Source organism: Eublepharis macularius, chromosome 1 (genome assembly GCF_028583425.1).
Source record: "Eublepharis macularius isolate TG4126 chromosome 1, MPM_Emac_v1.0, whole genome shotgun sequence".
Classification (NCBI taxonomy): Eukaryota; Metazoa; Chordata; class Lepidosauria; order Squamata; family Eublepharidae; genus Eublepharis; species Eublepharis macularius.
Genome location: NC_072790.1, coordinates 178,198,601 through 178,222,694, shown reverse-complemented (window position 1 = coordinate 178,222,694; position 24,094 = coordinate 178,198,601). Strand labels below are relative to the sequence as shown.

General features: G+C 47.3%; 1 protein-coding gene across 1 annotated transcript in view; it reads left to right on the top strand.

Moving 5' to 3' along the window:
- Window positions 1–24,094, top strand: part of ALK (ALK receptor tyrosine kinase) — a 941,973-nt gene that overhangs the window by 724,079 nt on the left and 193,800 nt on the right. The window contains 1 exon segment of the mRNA XM_054982048.1: window positions 16,467–16,598. Coding sequence (XP_054838023.1) covers window positions 16,467–16,598 — 132 coding nt within the window.

The following is a 24,094-nucleotide window of genomic DNA, read 5'->3' as shown; positions in this document are numbered from 1 at the left end:
GGAGGGCTGAGAGGCAGGTGGGGTGTGGGGAGGGATGGCAGGTAGGGAGGCAATGGGGGTTTGGGGAGGGCTGAGAGGCAGGTGGGGTGTGGGGAGGGATGGCAGGTAGGGAGGCAATGGGGGTTTGGGGAGGGCTGAGAGGCAGGTGGGGTGTGGGGAGGGATGGCAGGTAGGGAGGCAATGGGGGTTTAGGGAGGGCTGAGAGGCAGGTGGGGTGTGGGGAGGGATGGCAGGTAGGGAGGCAATGGGGGTTTGGGGAGGGCTGAGAGGCAGGTGGGGTGTGGGGAGGGATGGCAGGTAGGGAGGCAATGGAGGTTGGAGCTGAGAGTGGCGCACCACGGGTCCAGGGGCCTCTCAGGGCTGTGTCGCTTTGCTCGCACCCCCTCGCCCCAGCTCCGTGCAGAGTGGAGTGCCGCTGCTCCAGCGGGCCTCGCAGGGCGGGGGCGCATTACTCGTGCCCCCTCGCTCTGGGTCTGCGGAGAGCGGTGCGCGCGGCTCCGGTGGGGCTGACACGGCAGCAAGCGCTTCACCCTCGCCCCGTCACCCTGTCCCTGCCGAAAGCGGCGCAGCTCAGCTCTGGTGGAGGTCAGAGGGCAGCGGGCCGCAGGCGCTTCTCCTCCACCGTGGCTCCCCCGGGTCTTCCCGGCTTGCCACCCTTCCCGCCCGCCTCCAACTGGGCTACGAAGCCCGTGGCAGCCAGCCAGGCCTACTCGCCCGGCCCTCTGCCGCTAGTGGCGCTCTTCCAAAGCGGCGTTCCACGGCGCCCTTTTATGCTGGTGCGCCCGTGCAGGTGCCCCAGCATAAATGTACGTTGTCGGGAAGACGCTAAAGGAATTATATAGTAGGATAGTATATGATGGCTTCAGTGGGTTAAATGTCTAAAAGATTTTTGATCCTACAAAGAGAACACAAAGCTTACAAACTATCAACCAAGCTTGCATCTCTTTTACGTTGTGGGCGACTGAAGCAGTTTACATAAATAAAAGAAAGAACCAAAGAGCATGTGAGATTTTAACAGCCATAAATCCAGAGAGCATTTACCTCAGAAGTCTCTCCCCTCTCTTCACTTCCCCCCATCTTCTCCAAAATGTGTTTAATTATACGGAAATGTTACAATTGGAAGATGCTTGTAGGATCAAAAATCTGAATATTGGGGACTATACTTTCTTTTCTGACAGACACCAAACACATTCAAGGATTGATATGTGCTGGATATAAAAAACATGAGTTATTTATATTGTTTGTTATATTATGTTTACTCTTTTTCTTTTGACATAATTATAATTGTGCTATTCTTTTTATTTTCTTTTTTCTGTTCTGCTTATATTTATAAAAATAAATTTTATATAAAAAAGAATTTATACACTGCCATAAAATACCTTTGACTATGACACACTAATTAGCTTAGTCCTTAACCCTGGCTGTCTCCACCCATTTTCAATGTAGCAACAATCAGATTGCAAGACCTCTGTTGGATATAAGTGCAATATAAGTGCATGGCTACAATTTACATTCAGGGAATGTTAGAAGATTCCACTTCTAATGCTGTCCTATTCCTCAGGTTTCATAGGGGGAGAAACCAGAGAGTTAGAAAGATAGACTGGTCAGAGCATCTGTTTACTGTTTATTCCTTTACTGCTCTTTGATGTGTAGATTACTACTCGGGAGTAGAGATGGGCACGAACCTAAATACAACCCAAAAAAACCCACGAACCAGGCTGGTTCGGGGTTCGCAAACCAGGGTTCGTGGAAGTTCCTTTCCACGGAACTTTCACAAACTGTATGCTTGTTCGTTGAGTAGTATTTACAGGGGCAGTTTAAATGGCCATTTCCCCAGTTAAATGGCCATTTAAACTGCCCCTTTAAGGGCCCTGCTGCAGCAGGTCCCCCCTCCCCCACCTGCCAGCTGATAGTTTAAAGGGACCTGCCTGGCAGAGCCCTTTAAACTGGCCAAACCCCAGCGGCCCTCCTGCCCTTCAAGAGGCTGAAAACGGCCTTCCTGCTCTTCAAATGTCTGCTGCGGCAGCCATTTGAGGGGCAGGAAGATCGTTTTCAGCCTTTTCCATTGCCCTGCAGGCCCCCAGGGAGGTGGAAGAGGCCGAAAACGGCCTTCCTGCCCCTCCTGGGAGGAGAGGAAGGATGCTACACTGCAGGATAAGGTAAGTGTGGGGCTGGGCTGGGGCTGAGGGGGTAGGGGTGGCTGGGGTTTCGGCAGTTTAAAGGGCCATGCCAGGAAGGTCCCTTTAAACTATCAGCAGGCAGGCTGTGGAGGGGGGGATCCCCCCTGCCGCCTGCCAGCTGATAGTTTAAAGGGACCTGCCGCTTGCAAGGCAGGAAAGGGCTCTTTAAACTGTTAAAAGCCCCTTTCCCTGCCACTGTTAAGGCCAGAAAGGGGTATCTAAACCCCACGGACCGCGAACCATGAACTGGTTCATAACTGGTCCAGTTCTGTGGTTCATGGAACCCATGAATCACGAACCTGCTGGTTCATTTTTTTTTGTTCCATGTCCATGTCTACTCATGAGGACTTCCTCCTCAGAACAGATCTGTAGGTAGGAAGCTCTCTTCACTTTCCTATCAAAGTATGGAGTTTCTATAATAAAGAACTCTAACTTCTTTTTTAAAATTAAAATTTTTCTAAAACTACTTCCCTTTTAAAACTTATACACTCACACCAGCCAGCACGCTCCAGCCACCCATCATCACGTTTTCTCTGCAGTCAATGCTACTCCGTTAAGGACCAGTTTCTATTCCTTTTAACAGGGAAAAAAGAGTATCTATTTTACTTTCCAGTAACCTTATCATTATATTGTATTTCAGAAATGGAACACTGGGAAAGGGTAGGCCGTATGTTTCCTTGTTGAAATAGCTTTGTTTGTTTGTATGTTGCTTTTTTTTTTGCTGGGTGTGGGAGAACAGTTAGTTTTTTTTCATGGTAATGTATGGGAAGGGGCCGCTTCAGCCACTTCTAAACTCCTCTTTCAATTTCCATTCCACGTTTAAATGGAGAGGTGGTATCTATTGCAGAAAAGGACAATTCCTAAAAATGAGTGCTGTCTCTCTGAAGCAATGAGAAGCCCTATCTGCATGAACAAGATTGGAAGAGGGGGGGGTGCAGATCAGAGGCCTTTTAAAAATTTCTTTTTGCCCTGTGTCCAGGCTGTGATTTGGTTAATAATGTCTTTTAAGGTGGAGTTTAAGCAGTGTGCTAAGAAAGCAAGGTATATAAAATCCTAGGTAGTATAACTGCGATTTTTCTTTGGGGTCATGACTAACATGGTTCTGAATTGCCTCAAAATGTGCTTGTACTCACTTATAGGATATGAGTTTGAAGTGAGAAGATAGGAGTTTGCTACTACTTTGCACTCTGTTCACTGCTCAGAAATCGAGTGCACGGCAACTGTTTTGTATTCTGCCCTGGTTCAGACTTCAACCATGCATTTACCAAACGAAGGCATCTGCAATGCCATAATTTAGTAAATTTCAGTACTAAGTCACCCTTATGAATAAGGCAGAATCAAGACTCCTGTAAATGAACGTCCAGGAAAACTTTAAAAATGTTCCCTTACATGCTTTTCTGTGTTACCTTTCTTAGTGTCAAATTTGTAACCATTAGTTTGTCCTATACACATGGTATGTATAATTATAGATCATAAAGTGACTATCCTAAAAGTGAATTTCAAAAACAGGACACAGCAAGAGATCGCTGAGATAGCACTATAACCACTGACCAACTCCCACATTTTCCTAGGTTTGGCCCAGCTCAGGGGCATTGTTAGGGGGGGTCCCCATGGGTGCCTGAGTCCCCCTAAATTTGTGCTGAGCCCCTCCCTACATCTCCCATGGCCCCGCCTCCATAGATGGTGGCAATGGAAGCCCCTCCCTGTGATATCATTGGCTCCTCCCTGTTATGTCACTGGCATAGCAATACCTCTGGCCCGGCCCCAGCCCGGGCCAGAGGTATTGCTATGAATTGGAAAGTCTACGCCCCTGCAACTAACAAACACTGGAGGGGGTTCACAATCATCAATACCCCCCCCCCAATCTTGTGGCTTGCAGATTACATTTAGTGAAGCTGTGAGCCTAATCACAATATAAGAGTCGTGCTCAGTGAAACAGAGCTACTCTAAGCCAGTAAAAAAAGCAGACAGCAATACAGAGTACCCTCTTTAGGAACCCAAGACCTTTATTTAAAAGCCTTTTGGGGGGAGAACTTTTTCCCTCCTGAATTGATTTACACAGTAAAATCATCTAGGAAAGAAACAGTGGTTGTTTCCCTACATGCTTCATTAATTTTTAGTTTTGTCAGGCAATATAAATAAAAGTATCAAATGCACATCTAATTGAATCACTAGTGAATCCCAAGTCCCTGTTGTGCCAAGGAACATGATGTAGCTGTGTTGTTTAGCAAGGCTGGCTGGGTCAGGCAAACAATGGCTCATTCTGTCAAGGGGGTTCAGGTACCGCCTCTGTTTTTCTGTTTATTGTACAAAAGATAAATTGGAGTTGTCAGCATGAGGGATTTGCAACCCTGATGTGCTACTGATGTGGCATCACTCAAACACAGTTCTAGAAGATGCTGGAGTCCAGAAAGAAAGCAAAGCTGCCAAAATAAGAACATGATGTCTCTCAAACTTTGTACTTTATTCTAAAGTCTAGACAAGAACATGTACATTAAGCTCTTTCCTTCCTTCCTTTTCGAACACGGATGTCACCATCTTTGCCTGAAGCTTTTATGTTTTCTGGGATGTATAATTGTAAGACATTCAGCACTTCCCTATAATAATATAGTCCATAGTATTTTAGCTGCTTCTGTTGGCTGCTAAATGCTCTTATGAGGAAATTAGTACATTTATTGAAATACAATTAAAATCTGTGAGGAAGGCCACCATGATAGTTACAAGGATTCTAGGGCCTAAACTGTAAACAGGAAGTGATGTCTTGCCTGGCTGATGAAACTGGAAGTGACATCATGGCCACTGGAGACTATTAAGGCAGCCCTGGTGAGGGACAAGGAAACAAGGAAATTCTGCACTTGAGGCAGTATAAACTGCTCATCTGGAAGCAGTCTTCTCTTCTTCTTGCCCTTTAAAAAAAATAAACTGACTATGCACATGTCTACCTATCGATCTATCTTTGACAGCCTTATTTCCACTGACCCCACTCACCCAATTAAATATACAACAAGCATCTTTCACCAATATTTGTATATCATAGGGCTGAGTCTGTATCCCATTTAAATTTTTAAAAATCTGACCAGTCCAGCAAACTTGTTTGTATGGCTGGACATGTGTCTGTGTTCATATGTAGTATATGACTATAAAAATACATTAACTCACTCTCCCAAATCTCTTCCCAAGTATCCTACAATCATGATAGAAGGGAGCATGTATAGGCAGTGATTATGCAAATACCTTGGAGGGAAAGTTTTCATTTTCAAGTCTCTTTTATGTAATTTAGTCATGTGCTATACTATACCTCTACTGGTGTACCTATGGCTGATTACAGTAATTAGGAAGGTTGCATTTCTTGCAAGTTTTTCTTAAAAGCAAGCACTGGGGAGAAAGTATACAATATCTGGAATAGAGCCAAAAGCATCAACAATTTTATTTTCTATCTTCTGAGAGATCATAACAAAGAAGGAAGAGAAGATAAACAAGTTAAAATTAAAGCTATAAAATTATTTGATGGCTTTTTTATTTTTACAACTCTGTGGAGCTCATGCCTCACTTTTGGCATCTCTCATTTGTTTTACTCTGTAGGGTTATGTTTCTTAAAGTTATCATGAAAAGATATTAGGTTGTTGACTGAACTGTAGGTATCTACATAGAAAAAAAAACAGAGAGCACTGTGGTGCAAGTTTCTGTTTCCTTCAAAGCACCAGGTTATCTCAAGAGTGGCAGAATTATTCAGGACAAGTGGGGAGTAGGGCTGTAAGTCAATGACTAGCCACCTGTGGGAATCCAGGGGCAGGGGAAGTGATGGCATGCCTTTCTGGGAGTTGCTGGAAACTATTGTAAAACCATAGCAATTCCTAGAGTGGGCTGGCATTACTTCTTGATTACACTTGCAGCAAGTGTAAGTTGGTAGCCCTACTGGAGGAGAAGATACAGGGACTTGAGGCACTCTTGTCCACACTCCATTTTATAAAGGCAAGTGAGGAGTTCATGGACAGAACACATGAAGCATTCTTGAGAGGGCAACAGGAGGAGGAGGAAAGGTATCTTAGGATTTGGAGGAGCACCCAACACAGGAGGTGGGTACATGGAAGTGGCTCTATGTGGCTCTAGGTAAAAAGGTTAAGGACCTGCGAGCACAGGTTGTATTTTCATCAGTTTTGTTAGAGCGAGTGTTAAACAACGCTGCGGAATTAAACGCCGAGCTGGTCAGAGAGGCAAAAGCTTTATTTGAGGAAGTTACATACTTGAGGGAAAGAAGGGAGAGATAGATCCTAGCTATCTGACTACATCTTGCAGAGACAGAAAAGAAGTGTGGCAGGAGAGAGAAGAAGCAGGATATTGCCCTGTTTAGCCCAATAGGAGACAAGACAAGGAAATGACCCCCAGGAAACAAGAGAGGTGCTACTCTCACTGTCCTAACTAAGTGATCCTTGCTGCCCCCTGCATGGTAGGCTCTTCTTACTTCTTGCTGCTGCAGTACACCAGACATTGTTATTTCTAACAAGTTCTTCCTGTTGAAGGCCATGGTTTAGGAAGGGAAAGAAGAATACTGCAAATAAATGGGTGGCTACGTAGATGGTGTCATCAGAAAAGGTTTGTTTTTTTGGACCATGGCTTATGCTGTCGAGATGAAGCTCTTCTATCGAGAGATGGTTTGCACCTCACAAGGGTAGGAAAAATGTGTTTGGTAAGAGCCTTGCAAACTTGATAAGGAAGGTTTTAAACTAAATCCTATGGGGGAGAGAGACAACAATTCACAACCTAATTAACTGGAGATGAGAACACTAAAGATTTGCAGGGAGTGGCACTTATGCTAGGAAACATTAACTCACAGGTAAGTACAGAAATAAAAACCTCAGGGCATATAGCTAATGGATTCTGATGACTCTCTACACTAATGTGCTATGTATGGGAAACAAGCAGGAGGAACTTGAAGTCCTAATACAAGAAGGGGATTATGACATAATAGGCATTACTGAAACTTAGTGGAATGACACTCATAATTGGAATACTCGGTTTTAGGCAGGGCTTTTTTTTCAGGGGGAACTCGGGGGAATTCTGGCACCTCTTGAAAATACTCGGCAATAGTGCTTGAAAATAATATGATTTCAAAGAATCCCGTGCGTTTCTTCCTCATTTTCCTCTTGAGAGTTCCGCCACCTCTTTTCCCAGAAAAAAAACCCTGGTTTGAGGGATACAACTTGCTTAAAAGGGACAGACAAATAAAGGGGGAGGAGTAGCATTATATGTAAAGGAGGTATATGCTTGTGAGGAAATATATGTATCTGAGTATGGAAGTTCAGTTGAGAGTCTCTACGTAAAAATAAAAGGGGTAAGAAATAATAGCGATATTATGGTGGGGGTCTGCTATAGACCACCAAGCCAGCAGAGGACTTGGATGAGACACTCCTAGAACAAATTACAAAGTTCTCAGAGAGACAGGATACAGTGTTCATGGAAGATTTCCATTAACCAGATATCTGTTGGAAGTCTAACTCTGCTAAAAATGAAAGGTCAAATAAATTCCTGACTTGTATTGCTGACAATGTCATTTTTCAGAAAGTAGAGAGGGAAACAAGAGAATCTGCTATCTTGAACTTGATTCTTTCCAACAGGGAAGAACTGATTGATGGTGAAAGTAGTGAGCACCCTGGGTAGCAGTGACCATGTAATTTTAGAATTTACAGTTTTGGGGAAGGGAAAAGCTGTATGTAGTCAGACATATAGGTTGGACTTCAGGAAAGCAAATTTTAACAAACTTAAAGTTATGCTGGGTAAAATCACATGGTCAGAAATACTTAAGGAGAAGGGAGTTCAAGAGGGGTGGGAGTTTCTTAAAGGTGAAATATTGAAGTGACAATCACAGACAATTCCTATGAGAAGGAAAAACAGGAGGAGCCTAAAGAAGCCAAGGTGGATCATAAACAGCTTTTTAAAGAGCCGAGAAATAAAAAGACTCATTTAAGAAATGGAAGGAGGGCCTTATAAGTTATAACCAAAGATGAATATAAACAAATAACCAGTGCTTGTAGGGAGAGTGTTCAAAAAGCTAAAGCTCGGCCAGCAAGAGATACTGAAAACAACAAAAAAGGGTTCTTTGCTTATGTTCAAAGTAAGAAAAAGAGCAAGGTAGGCCCATTGCAGGGACAGGAAAGTGAAATTGTAACAAGCGATGAAGAGAGGGCAGAACAGCTCAATTCCTACTTTTCCACAGTCTTCTCCTGTGAGGGAAATGGTGCTCAATAGGGATGTGCGTTTCGGCTTTCTGAATGCCGAAAGAAAGCCGAAAGAAAGCCGAAACGTTTCAGCTTAGCCGAAAGAAAAAAAGCCGAAACGTTTCGGCTTCTTTCGGCTTTCTTTCGGCTTTTCAATGGGAAAATGCCTCCGTCTTCCCGGACGTCTGGGGGAGGCATTTTCCCACCGAATCAGCCCAAAATTGGTGGGGACCTTCCTCTAACCCCTCTCTAAACCCCCCCCAAGGTTCAGACCGATTGGACTTTGGGGGGGCCATGTTATGGCCCCCCAAAGCAGGTCCCCCTATCCTCCCATAAGAAAGCGAAGGAGCAGCATATTGTTAGCATGCTGCTGCTCATCTTCATTATTTCCTATGGGGAAAAAATGAAGAAGCAGGCTTCCTTTGCCAGGGGTGGCATTTTGCATGCAAAATGCCCCCTTACCCTCAGGGGCCCTTCTCCCACCCTTCCTCCCACCCCCCACCAAGGCTCAGCCTGCTCCCACTTGGGGGGGCCATTTCATGGCCTCCCCAAGTAGGTGCTCTGCTCTCTACCACTGACAGCTGGGGGAGGCTTGTCTTGCCAGGGGTGGCATTTTGCATGCAAAATGCCCCACAACCCTCTGGGGCCCTTCTCCCACCCTTCCTCCCACCCCCCACCAAGGCTCAGCCTGCTCCCACTTGGGGGGGGGCATTTCATGGCCTCCCCAAGTAGGTCCTCTCAGCCCCTAAAGTCCACCCCTTACAGCCCTACACAAACCCAATTCCCCCCCAGCTGCCACACACAGACCCAAATCCCCACATTAGCCCCTCACAGACCCAAATCCACCCCCACCTGCCCCACACCCATAACCCCAGGAACAGGCTGGCAAAGGCCAGCCCTCTCCCTTTGTTCCCTATGCTGGGAACTTCTAAACTCTCTTTCCCTGGGCAATTCTGCACAGCCCAGGGGTGCCACAATGGTGGGCACACTTCTGAGTGCCAGCTGGTCCCTGTGAAAGAGCACCTGAACCACAGACACCCTCCCTCAAATTCCCCCACCACCTACAGAGATGGCTGGCCAGCCAGCCCCATTGTTCCCTATGATGGGAACCAACTGCACAACAAAGAATAAAACACGAACAACACAAAATAAAGTTTTTTAAAAATTATTTTCTCCCTTTCAAAGTACAAGTAGGAAAAGCATTATGACACATTACACCAGCAGTCCCCCACACAGAAAAATTAACACAACTCACTTAACATCAGAGAATCACAAAACACAATTCCTGTCAAAAACACTTTATTTCTTGAACAGCTTTAGGTTACACAGCAGGGGGGCACACCAAAGGGCATGGCAGCAGTATCTTACACAAAAATAACACAACTCACTTAACATCAGAGAATCACAAAACACAATTCCTGTCAAAAACACTTTATTTCTTGAACAGCTTTAGGATACACAGCAGGGGAGCACACCAAAGGGCATGATAGAAGTGTACTACACAAAATAATACAACCCACTTCACCGTTTTTGACAGCAGTTGTGTTTGTGTGATTCTCTGATGTGAAGTGAGTTGTGTTATTTTTATGTAGTACACTGCTTTCATGCCGTGTTGTGCCTTCCTACTGTGTAACCTAAAGCAGTTAAGGAAATAAAGTGCTTTTGACAGCAATATTTTGGGGTGATTCTCTGATGTTAAGTGAGTTGTGTTATTTTTGTGTAAGATACTGCTGCCATGGCCTTTGCCAGCCTGTTCCTGGGGTTATGGGTGTGGGGCAGGTGGGGGTGGATTTGGGTCTGTGAGGGGCTAATGTGGGGATTTGGGTCTGTGTGTGGCAGCTGGGGGGGAATTGGGTTTGTGTGGGGCTGTAAGGGGTGGACTTTAGGGGCTGAGAGGACCTACTTGGGGAGGCCATGAAATGCCCCCCCAAGTGGGAGCAGGCTGAGCCTTGGTGGGGGGTGGGAGGAGGGGTGGGAGAAGGGCCCCTGAGGGCTGGGGGGCATTTTGCATGCAAAATGCCACCCCTGGCAAGACAAGCCTCCCCAAGCTGTCAGTGGTAGAGAAAAGAGCACCTACTTGGGGAGGCCATGAAATGCCCCCCCCAAGTGGGAGCAGTCTGAGCCTTGGTGGGGGGTGGGAGGAAGGGTGGGAGAAGGGCCCCAGAGGGTTGGGGGGCATTTTGCATGCAAAATGCCACCCCTGGCAAGACAAGCCTCCCCCAGCTGTCAGTGGTAGAGATTAGAGCACCTACTTGGGGAGGCCATGAAATGCCCCCCCCCAAGTGGGAGCAGGCTGAGCCTTGGTGGGGGTGGGAGGAGGGGTGGGAGAAGGGTCCCTGAGGGCTGGGGGGCATTTTGCATGCAAAATGCCACCCCTGGCAAGACAAGCCTCTCCCAGCTGTCAGTGGTAGAGATGAGAGCAGAGCACCTACTTGGGGAGGCCATGAAATGCCCCCCCAAGTGGGAGCAGGCTGAGCATTGGTGGGGGGTGGGAGGAAGGGTGGGAGAAGGGTCCCTGAGGGTTGGGGGGCATTTTGCATGCAAAATGCCACCCCTGGCAAAGGAAGCCTGCTTCTTCATTTTTTCCCCATAGGAAATAATGAAGAAGATGAGCAGCAGCATGCTAACAATATGCTGCTCCTTCGCTTTCTTATGGGAGGATAGGGTGACCTGCTTTGGGTCCAATCGGTCTGAAACTTGGGGGTTTTTTAGAGAGGGGTTAGAGGAAGGTCCCCACCAATTTTGGGCTGATTCGGTGGGAAAATGCCTCCTCCAGACATCCGGGAAGACGGAGGCATTTTCCCATTGAAAAAGCCGAAAGCCGAAAGCCGAAACAAAGCCGAAACAAAGCCGAAAGCCGAAACGGCTGGCCGTTTCGGCTTTCGGCTTATTCGAAAGAGATTCTTCTTTTGGCTTTCGGCTTTCGGCTTTAGCCGAAATTTTTTGGCTTGCACACCCCTAGTGCTCAACATGACAATAACAGAACACATGAAGAGGGAAGGGAGTTACAGCCTAGGATCAGCATACGGGTAGTACATAAAAACCTAGTTCCTTTAAATGAAACTTAGCCCTCAGGGCCAGATGAATTGCATCCATGGGTACTAAAAGAGCTCACAAATAGAGATGGGCACGATCCAAAAAATTTTAACGATCCAGAGGATTGTGGATTGATCCCGAATTAACGATCCACACAGATCATCTCCCATTCCCGAGCCATGGATCGTGGATTGTGGATCGTGGAAGCAAAAGCGGAGGGGCGCCCCGCTGTTCCCAGCAATACAGGAACGGTGGGTGATGCCGGCGGCATCTGTGTTTGTGTTTGGCCGTCAGTGTTTGGCCGTCAGAGCTGCCTATCAGGGTTTGCAGGGATGAGATTGGAGTGCCCATGGCTACAGAACACACCCTTCCCCCTCCCTCCCCTGCTTAAGATGTTTATAAAGCAGTGTTTCATGAACTTTTTAAAATGTCTTGATTAAACAATTATAACTATTTTCATTGTAATGCAAAGCAGCATCAGGAGGCTGCTGTTGTTCAGCAAATGAGAAGTGGGGAGGTTAACCCATTACTTTCCAGCTGTTACTCTGATCAAAGTTTTCCTGAAGCTTTTTTTGTCCCCTGCAGGAGAAAAGACAGGAGTCGCCATACCTTTTTCCTATAGAAAGAAAGCAGTTCGTGCAGTAGTGTTGTCAACTTCCAGGTGGGACCTGGAGATCTCTCAGAACTACAAGTGATCTCCAAATGACAGAGATCCATCCCCTGGAGAAAATAGTAGCTTTGGAGGGTGAACTCTATGGCATTAATACTCCCCTGAAATCCCTCCCACCCCCTTCCCCCTCCCTCCCCTGGGAGTCTTGTGACTGCTTTGCTGCTCCGTGGTTGGAAGGAAGCCCTGCTAATCAAGGAAAGCTGGGCTTCCATTCGGGTTTCCAGGGCGACAGAAGGAGGGCAAACAGAGTTCAGGCTTTCCCCTGGCTCCGTTGCCAGGGGAATAGATTGCTGGCACTTGAGTGTCTGGATCCCTGATCCAAGCCTGAACGCAATGATCCAGGCCTCTCCCAATTGCTGGATCATTGACCATGGACGATCACGATCCGCCGGGTCACGATCGCACAATCGCCATTATCGTGGGTTTTTTCTATCATAATGCGGATCGTGCCCATCTCTACTCACAAATGTAATTTTTGAGCCTTTGACCATTATTTTTGAGAATTCTTAGAGAACAGGCAAAGTGCCAGAAGATTGGAGGCAGGCAAATGTTGCACCCATCTTTAAGAAGGGGGGAAAGGAAGATCCAGGTAACTACCGACCCATCAGCTTGACATTTATAGCTGGAAAAGTCTTAGAACAAATTATCAAACAGTCATTCCTTGAGCACTTAGAACGGATGGCTGTGATTACTAAGAGCCAGCATGGGTTTCTCAAGAATAAGTCATGTCAGACTAACATATCTTTTTTTGAGAAAGTTATTACCTTGCTGGATCAGAGGAATGCTGTAGACATAATTTGTCTCGATATCAGTAAGGCTTTTGATAAGGTTCCACATAATATCCTTGTAGACAAGTTGGAAAAATGTGGTTTGGATCCTATTACTATTAGGTGGATCTGTAACTGGTCGACAGATCATACCCAAGGAGTGCTAGTTAACAGTTCCTCATCCTCTTGGAGAAGAGTGACAAGTGGAGTTCCTCAGGGATCGGTCCTGGGACCTGTTCTGTTCAACATTTTAGTAAATGATTTGAATGAAAGAATAGAGGGAATGCTTATTAAATTTGCAGATGATACTAAATTGGGAGGGCTAGCAAATATGGTAGAAGACAGAGTCAGGATACAGAATGATTTTGACAGGCTGGAAAACTGGGCGAAAACAAGATAGAGAGAGAAACGTAAAGTCCTGCATTTAGGTAGGAAAAATCAAATGAATAATTATAGGCTGGGGTAGACTTGTCTTGGCAGTAGTATGTGAAAAAAGGATCTAAGGGACTTAGTAGACCATACACTGAACATGAGTCAGCAGTGTGATGTGGTAGCTAAAAAGACAAATGCAATTTGGGGCTGCATCAACAGAAGTATATGCAAAGTGTTGGTATCACCCTACTCTGCTCTGGTTGAACCTCACCTAGATCATTGTGTTCAGTTTTGGACACCACAATTTAAGAAGGATATAGACAAGCTGGAATGTGTCCAGAGGAGAGCAACGAAGATGGTGAGGGGTCTGGAGACCAAGTCCTATGAGGAAAGGTTGAAGGAGCTTGGTATGTTTAGCCTGGAAAGGAGATGACTGAGAGGTGATATGATAACCAAATATTTGAAGGGCTGTCATATAGAGAATGGTGCAAAGTTGTTTTCCATTGCCCCAGAAGGTCAGAAGGTAGCACAGTGAAGCAACCGAAGACTTTAGACATGAATTGTGCTTGCAGTTTTCACATTCATTAACTAATGAAGCTACTACCACCAGCACTGAGCCCAGGATCCACATCAGGCCTAGTGCCATCAGCAGTGACCAGGTGGGGGCAAGGAGCCTGTGCAACTCCCTGGTACCTAGGGCTGCCAGGTCCCCATGTCCTCCTGGTGGGAGGTGGGGGAACTGGCACTTACCTCCCCCCATTCTATGCGCAGATGTGTGCTCCCAGGCCACGCGATGACATCACCTCCAGGAAGTGACATCACCATGTGGGCTGCAGCTGCCCCCGGGAGCACTCTCACATTCCATAGGGGGCCAAATCAGGCCAGATTTGGCCTGAATCAGGCTGGATCGGGTCCAAATTAGGCCAGATTTAGGCTGATTCAGCCTGAATCAGGCCCTGAATCGGCCGGAATCAGGCTGCTATGGAGGCACATCCCTCTCCCACTGGCCCCACTGGGGGCAAGGGGTGGAGGGTGGGAGTGGGGGATCCCCCACCTCCAGCAGGGGACTAGCAACCCTACTGGTACCCCCCCTATGATTTTCAGGGCGGGGCTTATTCATGTTTAAATATTATTGGGCCTATAAGAAATAAGTTAGCACTGGTCACTGTCAAAAAACTGATTTCACCTAGTCTGTTTCTTGGCTTTTTCAAACCTTTGTTTCAGGTTTCTAGGCCTGGTTAAGTACAAAAGGTCTGCGCCTGGAAAAATACCATCAGTGTGACTTTTGCATTTGGGGGGGTTGGGCGTTTAAAGGGCCCTGCCACTTGCAAGCCTCAGGTCCCTTTAAACTATGAGCTGGCACGGGGCAAGGGGGGATTCCCCCTGCTCCTTCCAGCTGATAGTTTAAAGGGACATGCTGCTTGCAAGCCGCAGGAAACATTTAAACTGCCCTTTAATATGAACCAAACAAACCAGTAGACCAGTTTGTGGAAGTTCGTGGAAATGAGCTTCCATGAACCACTGGTTTGTGGGGGGTTTTGGTTCGTATTCAGGTTCGTGCCCATCTATAGTAACAAAGCCTGTATAGTATTTTCAGATAGTTATTTTTCTTATTTTTTCCTGTTCTGCACAACTTCTGTGTTTGTACTTTTTTGCACTCTTCTAATAAAGGCGATTAGGGCTTTTCACATAGTCAACTTATTCCTGATTTTCTTTGCTGTTGATCCACAAGCAGGGCTGACTTCTTGCTTAATATTCTGTAGGACTGGGGCTTGTCTCTCAGTCTCACAGCTAAGGGATAGTCAAAGAAACTGATGGTGGTGATGTTACCCCATGCTGTGAGGGTTCACTCCCCTGGTTTGAGTGTTTTGGTTCTTGAGTGCCCCACTCTGGCCCTCTTGTGGGATGGGGGCCTGTGAGAGTCACTATGTGGTAATTAGGTAATAATAATTAGGTAGTACAATCAGTTGGGATGTTCTCCATGGTAAGTCTCATTGAAAGAACATGGTTTGGCCAATGTCTATATATTTCAGAAAGGCTTGAATAGACACAGAAAACTACCTGATGGATCACACACCAGCAGTGGCTATATTTATATATTCAGCCATATCATCATCATTTACATCCTGCCCTTCCATCCATAAATAGGTAGTTAAGTTTTTGTTTTTGTTGGAGAACTCATACAATTACATTTATAATTTTAAAAAACCTAAAAAAAAAAAGCAGCTGTGCTGGATCAAGGCAATGGTCCATCTAATCCAGCATCTTGTTTCATACAGATGCCATGCAAGCAGGGGCAGAGGAGCCAAATCTTCCTCATGTTACTGCCCTCAGAATCACCAGCCAGCCAACAGCCTTCACTAAGGTCAACAATGTTACAGCTATCATCAGTTATACCATCAATTAAAAAATTTAAAATCAGTATTATAAATAAAATTATACAGCAGCATAACCAATAACCGCTCTATTAAAAAGTAGTGTCTTAAATGTTTGGTGTGCCTGCAAAAATGGAGCCAGGGAGGGAGGGAGTTTGGAATAGATACAGAAATGGGTGTCTCCTATGTGACCTCACGTTGTACATCCAATGGTAGGAGGCTCATAGTCCTCTGACAACAGCCTTACAAATCTGTACAAACATTGTATTTTTTCTTACTCTTGAGGAAGCCTTAACAATATATCTCATTTCCAGGTCTAATATTTCATGAAATCTGTTCTGGGAGCCAGAACATAGCCTGCTGAGGGGGAACATTATGGACCAGTGCTGTCTGCCTGACTCTAAACTAACAAACAGTTGAAAAATTGCAGTGCATGCTGTTTAACCCAGCACTACTTGTGGAACATACAGGGATGAGGGGAATGAATTTAGGTGATCAGTCCTCTTCCTGAAACACTTTCCAATAAATTACACCATAGCAATTTACAGGAGGAAAAATCTCCTGGGAAAATCTGCTACTCAGTACTTGTTGAAACAAATGGGAATTTCACCGATTGCATCTGGATTGTTCACACAGACATACAAAGACATATGAAGATAATCAGATGAATGAACAGACTATGATGATAATGACTCTTGAGAATCAGTCAGTATGAATAGTAATCCCACAGGCAATTCACTGCCTTTAAGCTTCCTGAGCACTATGGTCATTTGGTGGAGAATTGAACAGACAACATAACTAGGCATGCCGCATAAAGAACTGAATGGTCTCTCTGTTTCTTTTGTCTCTAGGCTCTCCTTCTGCTCCCAAAATGGCACTACAGAGTTCCTTCTGTTGCCGGAATGGAACAGTGATCAAGCTTGGACAGGTGTGTGATTTCATCAGGGACTGCAAAGAGGGAGAAGATGAGGGGCAACTGTGCAGTAAGTAAATTCAGGATTGAGATTCCCTAACATTCTCCTGCCTTAGACCAACAGGGACTACCTAATGCCCGCCTCGTAGCAAAAAAGCATCTGAAATGGGACTGGAAATGCTTCATGGTATACATGAAATCAAACACATGTCTGACCCTTTCTCTAGGACATTTCCCCCGTCTAAATCGCCCATCCAAGCCTCTATTTTCCATTCAAGAGAAAAAATACAAGTACCATAGGGGGACTCATATATTTTCACCCAGCAGCTCTGGGGAGAAGGTGATGTAAATACAGAAGACTTCATGGAAAAGGATTAAACACCCCTTATCCTAGCATTTACGGGTGTGATTTTCCCTAGTTGACTTTTATTTTAATTTTTTTTTTAAGTGGGAGATCCAATTTTCATGACTTGTCAGGTTTGACCCCCACCTCAGTCATCTAGGATATGGGCTATTCAATCAAATTAGGGGTTGTTTGTTTAAATCAGCATACCCTGCATCTGAGTCAAGTCCTTCCATTTTGCACAAGTTATGCATTGAGGTCCAAGTTTTCCAAGGTGTTTGTTTGGGGTCTATATTTTTCTCCAATACTAAAATGCAGTGCTGATTTACTCAGTGTAAGGTGGGAGACTAGCTTGCCAGATTTCCTGTTATCTGATTAATGTGCTGAAGAAGTTACATGAAAATTCTGCTCAAAGGAAGAGACTTTTCCTGAACAGCATAGCCGAGGTCTGTCCAAGGACTGAAGACAGAACCACTCTGAAATCAGAAAAGGAGCTGCTACAACAGAAGGACAAGAGAGAGTTGATTCGTGCAGTGGAAACACCGTAAAACAGAGTGATTCAAGCTTCAGTCACTGAGTGTGGGACGGCAGAAGTGTGAGGAATTAATTTTAGGGAATGGGTTTTTCTGGCATATCCTCTTGTTGAGACAGGAAATGAGTTGTGTGTATTTTGGATGGAATACAAACAGGTGACTACAATGCACTGACAGTTCTATGGAGGCCATTTTATGAGTGAAAACCTGTGATGAGAGAGAGCTGATTCATCTGCACTTAGAAGGGAGCCAGCACAAAACTACCCACAAAGGAAATAGTGATAGAGCATTTTTATAATAATGCAGAGGTCTTCCTCCACAAATATACAGCAAGTTTTCTATAAACTGAGGACTTATATGCACAGTCATGTTTGGATTACTCAAAACACAGGCCAGATAGTCTTCCTTTCTATAGCAGTTTTATAACTGGCATACTGACTTCTTCTCATTGCACAATAATGGCTCTGCAAGGAACAAACACATCTGCCAGAGAACACTGAGGGAGTGAAGGAATTTGAGTCCAATGTCTTCTTGACACTGCTTGAGCTTCATTAAAAAACACCACCCCCCACCATTACGAAAAGCAAAAACCTGAGGTCAGTCAGAGGATGAGGAGGAACAGTTACCTATTTCACAAGTATAAAATGCCCCTGGTTTGGCATTTGATCTGTGGTGGCTCTTATGTGCTTGCAAGTCATCATTTGAAGAATCCTTTTTTCACATTTTGTGCCATCTTTCCACCCAATTTAGGGTCCAAGGCAGTGAGCAATGAAAAACATTAAAACCAACTTTAACATACATATACATCAAAACAAAACACATGAATAATATGCATGTGTGAGCTTCCCAGGGCCAGGCTGACCACTAGACACATGTAGGTAATTGCCTAGGGCACCAGATTTTGAGGGATGCCAAAAAGGTGAGAGGAGCCTCCTGTGCTGGCTTGAATGGAAGCTTGGCCTTAGCTGGCATGTAGAATCTCGTTATCTGTTGACGCTGGTCTTCTGTCTCTGCTAGGATGGCACATGGAGGGCTTTTGAAGTTCTAGACTTCTCTACTAAAAGGGGGCAGCAAAGTCACAGATCACCTAGGGCACTAAAAGACCTTGGGCCAGCACTGGAGTTCCCACAAACTCATTTTTTTTGTGAATCCTGCACAAAGCTTTTGGTAATCTGGATTATGCTAATCAGAGTCTGCTCTGTATGAACCAAAAGAGAACCAGGATAGTTTCTGATGAACGTGCTAGAGACTATAAAGCTTTCAATGGAATTGCAATAAATAGCTGTCATGGGGTTGCAATATGTAGGAAGAATTACAGTAAGTGAAAAAGGCTATGCATTCAGAATACAAGACAGCCAGAGGTTCATAAAGACATATTTATGACAGAAGAAAGTGGTGCACTGGGCTACCTGTTGCTCTTTTAATACATCTCTATTTCTACTTTCACAATAAGCTTTCTTATTTTTTTCCCCTGGGCTCTAGGCAGTGTGTTTGCTGTTTAGCTATCTCCCCCTGACTGTTTACTTGTTTACACCACACTGTATTTAGCACACCAGAAACTAAAGTGAATCAAACTGGACTTCCTGCTGAGCTGTTTGAAGAATTCTGTATGCCCTTGAATCTGACACTTTATTCAGGCAATATTCTGGGGATGAGCAGAATTCTCAGAAGGCAGGGGTTGGAATCTTCTGTCTGATTTGGACACTGGAATCCAGAAAGAGATAAATGTTACCTTTAAAAAAAAATCTTTACAGTGTAAGTCAGTTTGGTGTAGTGGTTAATGTGATTCATATAGCCCGGAAAATCCACAACAACCAATGTGATTCATCTCTGCCTCTATATTGTTGGTCACAACTAGAGATGGGCATGAACCGCATTATGAACTTGAAAAACCCATGAAAATGGTGATCGCGCAATTGCAATCCAGCAGTTCGTTATCGGCCACAGCCAACGAACCAGCGGTCGGTAAAAGCCTGGTTCGGTGTGTTCGGACGTGGTTCAGGTGGTACTGTCCCTGCCTCCCGGTGGTGCTGTCCCTGCCTGCAGTCCACCCATCACTCTGTCTTCCATTGCCAGTTCCGTGGCACATCCAGCAGCAACCCTTTGTCCCCTCCCCTGGAACCATTAGTGAGCCACAGTTCAACTTCAATGTTTGGAGGCAATTTTGGTCCCTTCCTACTGACCCCCGTGTGGTGCGGTGCAGTGTGTGTGAGGGCCTGGTGTGCAGGGGCAATGACCCAAAGCACCTGTCATCGATGGCCCTGACTCGGCACCTGAAGAGGCACCACACGAGCTTGTGGTCTCCATCCTCGGCCAGCGTAACATCCGTCGGGGGGAGACTGAGGGCCACCAGCTAGTCTGATCTGGGATCGATGGGAGGGTCTCCGGAATGCACCCCAAGCAAGAAGCCTTGCCTCGAGAGTGCGGCTGGTGGGAGCGGAAGGGTCAGGCAGGCCGCCCTGGGGGAAGTTGTTCCATCAACTTCCATCAGCTGGGACGAGGGAACCTTGCGGATACGCAATCTGCTGGACAGCTGCCATCATATCGCTTCCCACTTCTCCCGCAGCATAAACTCTTCCCGCAAGCTGTTCCAGAGGCAGGGGGAGGCAGGGGACCCCGAGCACCAACTCTTCCAGGACCCACCCACCTGCTGGAACTCCACCTACGACATGATATGTCGTCTGGTGGAGCAGAAGGGAGCGTTGGAAGACATCCTGTCCTCTTCGGATGTGCTGAGGAGGGGAGAGGAGTTGAACCTCAGCTCCATGGACTGGAGAGTCCTTGCCCAGATGTCCCAGATCCTGAAACCCTTCAAGGATACCACTGAGCTCTTGTGCTCCTACCAGGCCAGCCTGGGTCAGGTCCTCCCTCTGATCCACGGCCTAGACCAGTTTCTGGCCCAGGAGCTCCAGCAAGGGCAAGAGCTGCTCCCCAGGGTCCAGGACTTTGTCCGGAGGATCCAGGCCTGCATCGCTGAATGCCTGCATCCTCTACACTGTGAGGCGCTGTACCAACTGGCCTCCCTCTGTGACCCCACATCAAGGGCAGCATCGCCACGCAGGCGGGTCAGATGCAGCACTGGAAAAAGGAGCTCTGCAGAGCGGTGCTCCGTTTCCAGAGATAGAGGGCAGGAGAAAAGGAACCAGGCAGTGGCAAGGGGCAGGCGGTGGAGGAGGGGGAGGAGGAGGGGGAAGACGTGGGAAGAGAGCCATGCCATGGAAGAGCCACCCCAACGTACACATTCAATCTCTGGACCTCGTCGGTGGGCTGCATGGTTGGCCGCTGCACGGCAGGCGCGTCCCTCTCAGTGGAGGACTCAGCGAGGGCCATGGTGCGCGAGTACCTTTCTGAGTCCCCCGACCTCCCCCATGCCAACCCATTGCAGTATTGGGCGAAGAAATCAGACCGATGGCCAGACCTGTCCATCATCGCCACCAACATCCTTTCCTGCCCTTCCACCAGCATGCAGAGCGAGCAGGTGTTCTCCCACCTGGGAGACCTCCTCCATCCCCACCGCGCACGTCTGCACCCAGACTTGGTGGACATGTTAACGTTCATCAAGGTGAACCTCAACCTACTGGGGCACCCTCCCGTGGACCTGGACCTACCCGGGCTCTGAGCCACCCTGGGGTTGTAGCCGGCCCAGCTCATCCACAGCGGGCTCAAGCCTCCCTCAGTTCTCAGGACTGCTTCCATGGCTGGTGACTCTTTGCCCTCCTCTCCCAGACAAGTTCCCATTCCCTCTTCACACGTCTCCCTCTCTGTATCTGCTCAGATGCCTCCCAACCTCTCCTGTCTTTCCCATCCCGTCCTTTCCACGAAGGCAGGAAGGTGTGGTGCTGCCAGCTGATGCCGCTTTTGGGCACAAGGAACATCTCTGCTGCTGTTGCCGATGTGAGAGTGGCACCGTACAGTACCCCCCCCTTCCATGGCACCTGGTGTCCCCTCTGAGCAGGGGGGAATGGGTCCCTCCCACCCTTTCCACGAAGGCAGGAAGTTGGGTGCTGTCTGCTGCCGCCGCTTTGGACCCCGAGGGGCAGCTCAGAAGCTTTTGCTGAGCTTGACAGGTTTGAGCTGCACGGTGCACCCCTATCCATGTGTACCTACTGTCCAGTCTGTGCGTGGGGGGAATGGGACCCACGACCAGTCACGTGTCCTTTCCGCGAAGGTAGGAAGGTGGTTGAGGTCTGCTGCTGCTGCTTTTGGGCACATCCTTTCCGCGAAGGCAGGAAGGTATGGTGCTGCGAGCTGATGCCACTTTCTGCCACGAGGAGCAGCTCTACTGCTGTTGCTGGTGCTAGCATGGCACCGCACGGTACCCCCCCCCCCTTTCCATGGGCACCTGCTGCCCCCTCTGAGCAGGGGGGAATGGGTCCCTCACCCTCACACCCTTTCCGTGAAGGCTGGACGGTGTGTGCTGTATGATGCTTCAGCTTTGGGCCACGAGGGACAGATCAACTGCTGTTGCACATAAAATTGTACATCACGGTGGCCAACAGCAGCAGCGGTCCCCTCTGGGCAGGGGTGAATGGGTAATGCTGCCATGACCAGTCACATCCTTTCCACAAAGGCAGGAAGGTGAGTGATGCTGGTGACAGCCTCCACTGTGACACAGGGAGTGGACAAGCCTCTGCCACAGCAGTCTGCACACTCCTTCAGGGTGGATTTTGGATCCCTCCGTCCTGGTCCTGCTGCGCAATGCGGCCAGGAAGCCTCGGGCTCAGCCCTCCTCTCCCACACAAGTACATGGTCCCTCTTCTCACCTCGCCCTCTGCAGAACACTCAGTCCCCTCCCAACGACCTCTCTGGTCCTGTCCTATTCCATCCTTTCCGCAAAGGCAAGAAAGTGGTTGATGGTGGCTGCTGCCGCAGAGTTCCTCAGTGGGATCCTTGGAGGAGGCCTCTTGGCTGTTAGGATTTTCCGACTTCACAGACCCTCTGTTGGCTCCCCATGGCTGCCAGGCCTGGTGGCCACTATCAACACCCACCTTCTGTACACTGGGTCAACATCAACCGGTGGATCTAATTGTGTCAAGTGGGAGTTTCCTGGGGACCTTGGATTGGAGAGGATATAACTCCAAGATCCCTTTTGCAATCTTGTCCAAACTTGGTTGATGGCTGTAGGGGAGAGTCTGCAAAAGACTCCCTGGGAATATGGGCTCTGTAAGTGCCACGGGGGCCGTTCCGTGTCCAACGAACCGCAAACTGGTTCGGTAACGGAAAATGTTCATTGCAGTTTGCGATCTTGGGATCGTCGTCAGCACCGAACCGGAAACCGCAGAGTCGTTAAATTTTTTTGGTTCGTACCCATGTCTAGTCACAGCCATCCTGTCCAGTTACCACCCCATATTGAATCTCCTATTTCTGGGTAAGGTGATTGAGTGGGTGGTGGCAGAACAATTGCCGGCATTCATGGAGAATGTCTCCATCCTGGATCCATTTCAGTCCAGTTTACTCCCAGGTCACAGGACAGAGATGGCACTGGTTGCCTTGATGGATGATCTTTGTAGACATCTGGATTGAGGCAGGATGGGGCTGCTACTGGGCTGCTACTCAGGATGGGGCTGCTACTCATAGCAGTGTTTGACATGGTTGACTATAAGTTGTTGACCCACCACCTTGCCAATGTGGGGATACGTGGGACGGACTCATAGCGGCTGATCTCCTTTCTCCATGACCAGGGACAGAGGGTGATGCTTGGGGAGCAGACTTCACCACGCTACCCACTGGTATGTGGCATCCCCGAAAAGGCGATACTCTCCCCAATGTTATTCAACATCTGTATGTGCCCCCTTGCCCCGCTGGCTCAGAGTTTTGATCTAGGGTGTCCTCAATATGCAGATGACACCCAGTTATATCTACTGTTAGATGGATGACCAGATGCTGCACTAATAACAACAACAACAACAACAACAATAACAACAACAACAACAACAACAACCACCACGACAACATGCAATTTTTACATCACCCTTCAGGACAACTTAATGCCCATTCAGAGTGGTTTACAAAATATGCCATTATTATTTCCACAACAAAACACCCTGTGAGGTGGATAGGGCTGAGAGAGCTCTAGAGAACTTTGACTAGCCCAAGGTCACCCAGCTGGCTTCAAGTGGAGGAGTGGGGAATCAAACCCAGCTCTCCAGATTAGAGTCCTGCGCTCTTAACCACTACATCAAACTGGCTCTCTGACCAGGGCTTTGGAGGCCATAATTGGGTGGTTGTAACAGAGTCAACTGAAGTTGAACCCTATGAAAACAGAGGTCCTGAATCTGAGTCATGCATCGACAGGGTTGGGAATACAGCTTCCGGCCCTGGATGGGGCATCATTGGCACCGATGCAGTGGTGAGAAGCCTAGGCATGGTCCTGGATGCTTCCTTGTCAATGGAGACCCAGGTCAAGGTCATTGCCAGATCTGCATTTTTCTGCCTTCAGCAGATCAGGCAGCTTGTTCCCTACCTCTCAACCAGTGACCTGGCTACAGTGATCCAAGCAGTGATCATCTCCAGATTAGACTACGCCGGGCTGTTCTTGATATTCATCCAGAAGTTACAGTTGGTCCAGAATGCAGCAGCATGCATCTGCATGCTGGGACCCATATATGACATGTCCTGTGTCAGCTGCACTGGTAACTGATTGAATTCCAGGTCAAGTGTAAGGTTTTGACTATGACGTTCAAAGCCCTA